The sequence below is a fragment of the Pseudochaenichthys georgianus genome, chromosome 12 (assembly GCF_902827115.2).
Source record: "Pseudochaenichthys georgianus chromosome 12, fPseGeo1.2, whole genome shotgun sequence".
NCBI classification, from domain to species: domain Eukaryota; kingdom Metazoa; phylum Chordata; class Actinopteri; order Perciformes; family Channichthyidae; genus Pseudochaenichthys; species Pseudochaenichthys georgianus.
In genome coordinates this window covers 26033328-26043563 of record NC_047514.1, presented here as the reverse complement: position 1 = coordinate 26043563, position 10236 = coordinate 26033328, and the positions used below count along the sequence as shown (strand labels likewise).

Genomic DNA, 10236 nt, shown 5'->3' with positions numbered 1-10236 from the left:
CTTTAATAAAGAGCATTTCCAAATGGGTTGTTTTTTTTTACAATCTGAATTTCTCTTGTTTCAATTTATACAACCGATAAATATATTTAACATCTTTTTGTATATATATATATCCATATTTATTTAATATAATAATATGGAACTTCAGTGATCGACAAAGCCTATGATCTAGGTCTGTTGAACCTTAAGTGGTTTCCAACATTACTTCACTTACTCAGTCTGAAAAAGTCAATTAACAATTAATTATTGAATTATTTTATTTCTTTAATACAGACAGCATCAACAGTGAAATTCTTTGGACGTGCTTTTTTTTCATACAATACATTTCTATCTTCAGCAGATCAGGACAACACATTTATATTTTTCAATCAGTGGTCTTTACAAATAAGGGGAACTACTGATTGGATAGTAAAAACACCACCATCAGAGGTCGAGGTGTAAAGGAAGGGTGGGCTCGGGACAAGAGTTAGAAACGCTCATCATTTGGATTGTCTTGCGCACGTTGTAGCAGCTTGTCCCAAATATTTTATTTGACGTGAAGATCTCCATTAGCTCCATTTTAACTCTAAGGGCAGAGAGAAGAAAAAACTGTCAAGATAATATGTATCCCCTTTAGATTAAATACATTTAGTAATAATCAAACATAAATGCAAACTTACTTATAGACAAAGTTATGGTCAAGCAAAGGGATTTCCAAAAGGATCCCCAAAATCTGCTGTTGATCCAGAGTTCAGCACAGCAGGCTGCTGTCAAATAGAGAACAGGAATTCAAATTCATTACTGAGAGTCTGGAAAAGTGTATATATATATATATATACTGTGTAAATGTTGCGTCTGTGTAAAACTATGTACCATGGCTACAGGCGGCCCTCCAAACACACTCGAATCGGGGGCCCCAAATGCTTGATCAAACATGTCATGTTTGGGTCCCTGGGCTGGGGCTGAATTATTTGCAATGGGAGCAGAAGAGAAGGCGGCATCTAGCAGGCCGGGGTTAAAGCTTTGAGCTGCAGCTGGCACAGGAGCTGGTTTAGAAACATCTAACAGACACATTACAAGGACACTATTAGTGACGACTCTCACACATAGTCAACTTCCAAAATGTTAGGTGATTTACCATTTACAACGGCTGACATTTGATTGATATCAAAGTCATCATGATCAGCATTATCCTGCGGCAGGCCCACTTTATTGTTAAAGTACTGATCGAATGCCCCGGGTTCGTTGCTGCCTGGGGGGGGAGTAACGTTTGACACTAGGTCTCCTTTCCTCGCTGGGATGGCAGGGGGCTTGGCGATCTGGAAGTCCTTGAACATGTCCTTTCCACTCTTCTTCTCTCTATCTCCAAGGGGGTCCAGAGATGTGAAGGCACTGTTCTCTACCTTTGGAGGGGCTTCCTTAACAGGTGGCCTAGGAGGGGGGCGTGTCGGACCCTGCTGGTCACCCATTCCGGAGAACTGGCCAGGCTGGAAAGGATTGGTCATGGCGGGCTGACCCCAACCTGGAGCACTTGGTGGAGGCTGGCCCCAGCTGAGGTGAGGCGGGGATAAGGGTGCAGCGCTGAACTGAGGGGGCATCTGCTGGCCCCAGGCTGTGGGGGGAATGGGTAGGCCACCGAAGGCAGAGGGCTGTGGATAGTTGGGCCTCTGCCCTGGAGCTCCTGGCATGGGGAACATGGACGGTGCAGCGGCGGGGGCCCCCCACATGCCTGCAGCAGGGACGCTTGTGAAAGCTGGAGGACCTAACTGCAGATTCCCTGGATATAACGAAAAAGGGATTTCAAAGTTTAAAAGGGAAGGGAGTGTAAAGCCTAAACAAATACTGTATATCTGAGTCAAACACAATGTTTCCCTCTTGTGTATTACCCAGAGCAGCTATGGAGGAGGTGTAGGAGTTGGCGGGGGTGCTGTTGAAATATTCCCCTGAGGCGGGGGGTGCTTCAGATTGAGCAGGGGCCGCAAATAGCTCTGCTCCAAACAGATCACCTGCTGCGGACTATTCAAGAAAGTTATAAAATAGTATTATATACACTTTATACATTTAAAAAGTTTCATTTCACCTCATTGACACAGTTGTAGACATGATAACTCATAAGATAAACAAACAGTATAGTAGAAATTAGGTTTAAACAAAAGTTGAACCAATTGTTTACTGCAATTATGTAGTCGAAAGTACTACATTACCTGAACATTGATACGACACATGCTTTTCCACTTACCACGGCGTTTATCACTGATGCATGAATGTTAGAAAATAGATTTAGAGCAGAAATGACAAAAGGTAAAAGTGAATTGTTCAGCAGCACAGTCAAAGTGTCATGTATGCAAGCCAGTTAGAGAAGCATGTGACCACCAGTGCATGCACGAAGACAGAGTGGATCCAACCAGGAACCCATAACCTTATCCAAACAAAAGCATCCTGTCATATCCTGTCAGACACCAGTGCATAGCCCAAGAAAGGGATGTGTTAGCAACCTGTGCATTCCGCCCATTTAAGGCATCACACATGCAAATCTAGCATGATTCATCTAGCTATGGAATTTCACCTTTGCACTCCTTCGACCTCGTCCAGCCTTAGAGCTCTGCGGAGGCGGACTTATGACAACTGAATCCTTGCTATGAGCCAATGGGGGTTGTGGGGGAGGAGTCATGTCATTAGAGATAGGGGAAGTGTTTAATGATGAGTCAAAAAAAGGGTTTTTGGTTGAGAGAACTGTTCCAGATTCGTCCATCATGGTGATGGTGTTGCTCTGAGTTATGTTGCCCCCTAGTGGCCACTGTCCGTTACTGAGAGCGAGGATCATGGTTTTACTGGATAACCCATTCATCTGCTGACTGAGGTGTGTGGGGTCTCCATTCAAACCACTGTTAATAATTGTTGTGAACGTGTTGCCAGCAGTGCTGTTTAGGTGATTACTGGTGGGGGGGGAGATCTGTGAGTTATGGGGTTCTGACCAAGGGGGTGATTTAGAAAGCGGGTCATCTCTGAAAGGGTCACTGTCTGGGGTTGGAAAGTAGCCAAATGTTGAGGAAAAGGGATTCTCTGTTTGGGGAGATGCCCTATGGTCAGGGGCATAGGAAGTTACAAAGGACGGTCCCTTTATGCAATTCTGATTGCTGTCAACTTCAGCAGAAAAGTCCAGCAAGAGCATATCATTAGATTCCTGGTTAACATGAGAGGGGCAGAAAAAAAGAGAATTATGAATCAGTTCTGCAGAAGGAGAAAAACACATGTGTTAACAAAATGAAAAATGAATCACATGGTGTGAAAAGACAATTTAAAGCTGCTACCTGTAGAATATTTACCTCAAAATGAAAATAAATGTCACGGTAAAGCAAAGTCCAATTGGAAAAATTGACTAATTGCTAACTTGCCTTTGTCTTCAGCAAGGTTGAAGTCAGCACTAACGCCATGACCTGAAACTGGGCTTGTGAATTTTCCCAGAAGTATTACCCTTCGAAGACTCCAGGTGACACAAACATGTCTTCTACATAGATTCTATTTGTAGCAGCTTTAGAGGTTTGATGGACAACAATGAGATTGGTACAAGAAGTTAAACTCAATTCTTAAAAGATCATGAACTGTCAAATCTGATACAACTGGTAATTAAACAAAAGTGTGGCCTTTTTAGAATTGAGTTTACACACATGGAATGATCTGGAAAGTGCTGAGGTTATTGAATGGAACCATATTTAGTTTTTTCTACGTGAGGCAGCATGTAGCAAACGTTATTCTATGAATGCATCTGTACCTGGTTTAAAAACAAAACTTACCATAGATAATAAAAAATTGAATACAAGTTTTCAAGGGCCTACCCTCAACATTAAAGGTGGGGTAGGTAATTTTGGAGAAACCAGCTCGAGATCGCTAGAATTTGAAAATACACAGCCGGAAGAAATCTACAACTTCCTCACAGAGCCCCTCCTCCAACACACACGGACGCGCACATGACCAATGAGGGCACGAGATAAGTTTGTGCACAGATGGAAGGCTGACAGGCAGGTAGGCCATCCAGTTACTTTAGCCGGGCCAGCTCAGATGATTGGTCGTGCTTTTTACAGCACCACGGCTTCCACAGATGATGGAATTTTATGGATTTTTTGTCAAAGCACTTCAGATATTCATTGCTATCCGGACGTTAAGAGCATTCCATGGAATATAACAAAAAGTGTATCTCGAGCCGGTTTCTCAAACTTACCTACCCCACCTTTAAGGTGCCTGAAAAGTATACACTGAAAGTATAATAGTGGAAATGCCCAGCTGCACTTCATTTCCTAAGCATAATTCCACTATGTTGCCCAGCTAAAGGGAACATTTTATGGCACCACACTTACATTTGGAGCCTGGATGTCTGGAGGGGTCGACATGTCTCCAAAAAGGTCAAACTGCTCCACTGGCTGGATGTCAAAAAGAAACAGAAACATACAGTATCTATCCAGCTACTATAAATCAGAGCTATGCAATTTAATGTTAAGCACTTAACAAAAAACAGGAGCGGACAAACTTACTTGAGCAGTTTTTACTCCATCTACCCCTAGCAAGGCATCACTCCCATTCTAAAAGAAGGACAGAAAAGCAAAAGGTTAAGGCAGGAGTTAGAGAAATCATTTGGGGAAAACAAGCGCTTCCAAGTGCTTACCTCAACTACAGCGCTGCCATTTTCCCCCTGTAAACAAGAGGTAGACTGTTAATGAATATACTTATTTCCGTAATTCAGTGAGGCGCGTGTCAGTTCACATCATTTCAATGGAATGTCTGAAGATGTGATTCATTGAAAGAACACAGAGAGGCAGTGTTGACATTCAGGAGGGTTTACAGTGTACTGCATACCCTTCCCTAATGGCCACATTCAAATGGGTTTCTCTCAGAAAGAACAAGGTCTCACAGTCCAACTTTTGAAAGGAAACATATATATTTTCCCAGTTTTAAAGTCTTCCGTTACCTTCTGTGAGGCCTCTGCCTCTTTCTTCCGCAGGTTGAAGATGACCTGGAAGAGATCTTTCAGGTCAATGACCAGGGGCTCTGCCTGGAAGGGGACAGAACACATTGCCATTGTTGCACATCTGTCTTGGTAGTTTTTTTTACCTTCACAAAGCAAATGTCAATGCTTGAGTTTGCGTATCTGTTTATTTGCAAATGTTACCTGTTGTGCAGTCTTTATGGCAAAAAACTGATGCTGCCCTTCTGATCCACACACATATCCAAATGCCCTGGTATCTGTGACATCTCTGGCGATGAAGGAGATCCTGTTTACCATGTGCTCATGTTCAATCACCTTATGAGGACAAATGCTTTATTAGCAACACAATCTAATACACCATGTGATGTCACTGTAAAGGAAGGAGACTTACTCCCGATTTCTCATCGATGATCTTGATGCCCGACATGGAAATGTTGATCCAGATCCTCTGTTTGTGTTTGCCTTGGGACCGAGCAGCTACTGCCATACCCTAGTATCAAATAAACAATACAAACTATTCAGATGTTCTATCTTTTGTCATAAACAACCAATGTCTGTTCATGATACCGACCGCAGATGACATTTAAATCACCAGCTTTAAAAACACCATCCACTCCATTAATGTTATAAATAGCAGGGCTCAGTCCTTTGTGTACCTTAAGTTTCATCATGGAGTCCTGGCTCATCTTGTCTCCTCGGGCTTCCGAGACATCATCGACTCCAATCAGCTTAGCCTTGTACCTCACCCCATCCCCCTGAAACCGGCCCAGCAGGTATTCATCTGTCTTTTCTGTGGCTGCGAAGAACATCAACCAGTCAAATGGATGTCTTGATCACAGCACAATAATCTCAAAGTGTGTCTTTAAATCACTCACCTTTCTTCTTCTCTTTCTTGAATGGGACTTTGGATGTGGCTGGGGAGGTGGGAGGAGTGTTGAGGGTCGATGGAGCGACGACGCTCGGATCGGCAGGAACCGGCGCGGTCTCCACCTCAGCAGACATGGTGTGGAGAGAGCCTCACTGGACAAGAGGAAGGCAGGCAGCAGCTCCTGATTCAGGGGCAGCGAGGTCAACCAAACAGAGCCCTAGCACCCACACATGAGAAGTGCATGTGAGGAGAGAAAAAAAAGATAAAGAAGCAGATAAAAAGGTCAATATGTACTTATTCTGGTCAAACTAAAAACAAAATACCGTTGAGGAGGCATAAAAGGATGAGTGAAAATACTTTGTTACTGCTAAAGGTTGGAAGGTAGCTGCTGAAAAGATGTTTGGCACATCATAAACAATCAAATATGTTAACAATCCACAGTAAACATTTACAACCACAGAGACACCCTTCAAGGAGAGAGGCAAAGCAGACCCATGACCTATACAACATCATAGGACAAGATCACAGAAAACACACTGTAACCTTTACACATGCCGTGTGAGTTGTTCAGCCCCGTAGAACGAGCGTATTATCCTAAAGATAAAGATCCAGAAAACAGTCACCTCTCTACAAATATTGTTCTCCTGCCATCCATCGGTACATTTGTTTAGGGAAGCTTTTTAAGGATGCGTAACTAGGACAAAGAAAGACGCATTTTGTTGTCAGACCCATACAAATGCCATCAAATAAGCATGATGTGAAACCATGACAAGAAGCAACATGCTAGTCGTATTCATGTGTACTGATAATCAACAATGACATCATTAATGTATCTGCCAACACTTACATCACGAATACCTTGGCCCTCACTGTGCCGGAAACACAAGGCACCGTCACATGAGGCAACAACAACATCACAGAGGACTGCAGCGGACACCACAGCAGCTGGGATTCACCTATATGTCCTCAACTATGTTATGTGGGACGGATTCTGTTCAATCAAACAAGCCCAGCCGAGTGCAAACATTCACATGCATTCGGCACATCAAGTAGAATACAAGCGAGGCAAACATGGCTCTGCGGGGACATATATACGTACCCTTAAGACCGGCAGCGGACGCTCCACTGCCTGCACTGAGAGTAAAGAAGATGTAGGGCGGGCCAAAGGTTGATGGTGGGCAAAGGTTGAGCAATTACCTGTCGTTAATCTTGCGGTAACAGAGCAAAAGATCTCGTGATGCCCAGCTAAGCAACTATAAACAGAAATTGCAGTTGCAATAGCCTTTGGAATGATCACTTAACCACAGCATTTTAAAGTCATCTATAAAACCTAAACTTATAGATGATGTGGAATCAGGGAGAAATGAGTCCCATGTGACAACAAGCAAAAATGCACCTGTGGGATCAGTTTTCATATTGTGAGAACATTCAACACCGCTGTCCAGTCAGAGGTACTGTTCATGATGAAATCGATCAGGCCGATAAATGGATTTGATTCAAAAAGGAAATGAGAGCCATAAGGATAGGATAACTGATGGGATCGCTGAGGTCATCAAGTTCCAACTGTGGCCTCTATGAATCACATCTGACCATATCAGAGTCTGAGAGTATACAGATATTCAGCAAGAGAAATGGGATTTAAAATACAGTGCGTGAAGAAAGGCTTCCAATTGAGTGCATTATTTTAAGAATGAGCTTGATTGCTGTTCAAATGAGGGTTTTATCATAAGAGCTGCTGTAAAACAATCAACTTAATTTCCTCCACCTGTACCATATTTGAATTTGAGACAGACAAAGAAAATAAGCCCTTTTCTGTTTTGTTTGTCATGGTGACATTCCTGCAACCGCACAGATGCTTGCCGATATGTGGGTAAGTGTATTAAAACAAGACAGAAGCCTAAACACTTGTTGATGCTCAGTTTACACACACGTGTGACACATGATTGCACTTCTAGTGGTGTCAGAGTCCCACTACCTGGAGGAAAGGCTAGTAAAAAAAGTGAAATGTCAGCGATTCATTGCAGATTTAAGTTAAAGGATTACTTTTAACAACTTCCTCCAAAAGGTAGCCAGCATATTACCAGATGAAGGGGAAGACAAAAAAAGGTTTTTATAGAATCCACCACTGTCCCCAAACATTTAGCCACAGAATTTACACAAGTTAAAATTCATATTTGTCAGCAGAATAACTGCAGTGTAAGGGCAGACATGTCACAATCCTTGGCCGTCAGGAAACGTAAACTACTGCACATCTGGAGGAAATCAGGGAATGACTCAGTCTGCAAGTGAATGAGATGGTGAAATACCACAGGCCCACTGTGGACACAAAGGCCATGCAAACACTTTCATACTAAATTCAAGTTGTTTTGCACTTAAACTACGATATAGCTTGGACTATATGTATGTAGACAAGAGATGCAATTAAAAAGGTTTTGAACATCATGGTTTCCTAATGGCTCAAGTTTAAACAAGGAAATGTTTGTTAACAGGATGCTGCTCCAAGACTCTCCTGGAAAGAAAACTTGCAGAAAAGAGATTTTAAATGGTTTGTTATCCCAGCAGTTGGGACAGGAAATGAAACGAGTCCAAATGAAAACATGGAATTAAGTTTTACCTCCCGCAGAGATGTGTAGGAAAGTACAGTTAATTGATTAAATGTCTGTTTGAGACAGCGCAATCCGCACAAAGCTGCAACCCGTTATACGTGTGGCTTTTAAAGGCGAAATCAAATGGAAACATGTATGTAGCTACTTCAAAATGACTACCTCTAGTTCTTTGCTGGATTCCTTAATTAATGCATGGATGGAAAATGTTACCAGCACAGAGACCTACCTGTTTGAAAGCGCGTAATGAGATGTTACAATCCTGCTGTCGAAACACTGCCTTTTGTCCCGTAATGCCTCCACGGCTCCGGCTCCAAAATGAGTAAAAGCCAAACACAGCTTTCGGAAAAGAGTCAGATGTTTTCCGCTAAATGCCGTGGACAGAAATGAGAGACTGCTGCAAACTCCCAGTTTAACCCTTCACTGACTGACAGACCTAACTCTCTGCACATTTTAACTGGCCGGGGGGGGCGGGCTCTTCACGTGGGGAGGATTTCTCCACCAGTCATATGGCCTCACAGCGAGCGGGTCGTGAAAGATGTTGTGTCATAAGAAAATAGATCTGATTTCCTTTGCTTTTTTTTGTAAAACACACTTTTGAACAATGCTGTCGTGCTTGCATCGCTTATTTAAAAATCTAGTGCCTGCAGCTTTAAACACATTAGGTTCCTTCTTAGAAAAATATAAATATGTTGAAAATATTTGACAATGTTGAAGCAACAACAATTATTACAGATACATCAATCATACTTTTTTGTCAAATTTTATTTTATAATTCCAGTAAAGTGTAATTCCTCAGGGGGGAGGGGCAGATGTCTCCTTTAGGATCCGGGGCCTGCTTCTTCCTGAGCCTCTGCTGGTCAGGAACCTTCTTTCCAACATTATCCTGGAGTCCTTTATGATTATCCTAGCCTTATTCTTGCAGAGCCTGCATAGTGGGCTGCACATTTCTGTCCAAACCTGACCCAAGTCAGAGAGAGTATAACCAAGCCCGAACCCTACGTGCATTATTACATTTACAGACAGTAGGTCTTTAAATTACATTTTTACACTATATGTTTAGTTAAAAGAACTCAAAGCACCATGATAAGTAGGTGGAACCCGACAATCATTTGTGAATGTCTTTACTGATGCTCCCTGCAATAGTAGAAATTCCTTATTATTTAAGGGGATACACGTTGTATTATGGCTCTCTGTGATGACACCAAGGTACTCAAAGCTTTACACACATTGACATTAAGGGGGATGTAACCCCTTTGTTTCTTCCAAAAGTGTTGCAGTCAGAAAGTCAGGACCCAGATGCACAGTTGTCATTGAGATTTGTGTCAAGCTTTGGGAGATCTGGTGGTGAACTTGCTGTAGTCAATAAACAGCATGGTGGTGTGCTGGATGTGTGCTGTGGTGTCTTCTGGGGATTGGGTCCTGTGTGCTGGCTATGAGAATAGATGTAGTGTTGACCAGCTGTTCAAAGCATAATTAGAGCTGTTCACTCAAACACATCAGAGGTGAGTGATGGTGGGACGTGGGAGGGAACATTCAGGCAGGCTAGTCTGGGGTTTTTTGGGCACTGCAATACTGGTGGGCATTTTGAAACACATGTGTATGACAATACTGAGCCCATGACATTTTTTGACAAGGAATTGCTCGATACAGAACATGAGCTGTAAGCTTCCTTTAGCTTATTGTTTTGGTTTTAGGGCCTGCGACTCTAATGTTCCTGTTTTGGTCCACAGTCACTGTTCTCATTTAAGCAGTAAGCCCTAAAAACACTCAGTATGGTATAATGCTTGGCACCAAACATCAGT

General features: G+C 42.6%; 1 protein-coding gene across 3 annotated transcripts; it reads right to left on the bottom strand.

The window, feature by feature from the left end:
• Nucleotides 1-239: 239 nt before the first annotated feature.
• On the bottom strand, nt 240-8872 carry dab2 (DAB adaptor protein 2). Of its 3 annotated transcripts, none has more exons than XM_034095626.2 (15): nt 8661-8872; nt 5836-6045; nt 5617-5756; nt 5352-5450; nt 5144-5275; nt 4943-5026; nt 4640-4666; nt 4509-4556; nt 4335-4397; nt 2546-3163; nt 1866-1995; nt 1118-1756; nt 853-1040; nt 660-746; nt 240-565 (listed from the first exon to the last, which is right to left on the bottom strand). In XM_034095626.2, exons 2-14 carry the CDS (start codon nt 5960-5962, stop codon nt 678-680), a joined length of 2364 nt encoding a protein of 787 aa, XP_033951517.1. In that variant the 5' UTR covers nt 5963-6045; nt 8661-8872; the 3' UTR covers nt 240-565; nt 660-677. The 3 variants fall into 3 exon arrangements, with proteins under 3 accessions (XP_033951517.1, XP_033951518.1, XP_033951519.1); XM_034095627.2 differs by having other exon boundaries at nt 660-743; XM_034095628.2 differs by lacking the exon at nt 2546-3163 and having other exon boundaries at nt 8661-8871.
• Between the last annotated feature and the right edge of the window lie 1364 nt (nt 8873-10236).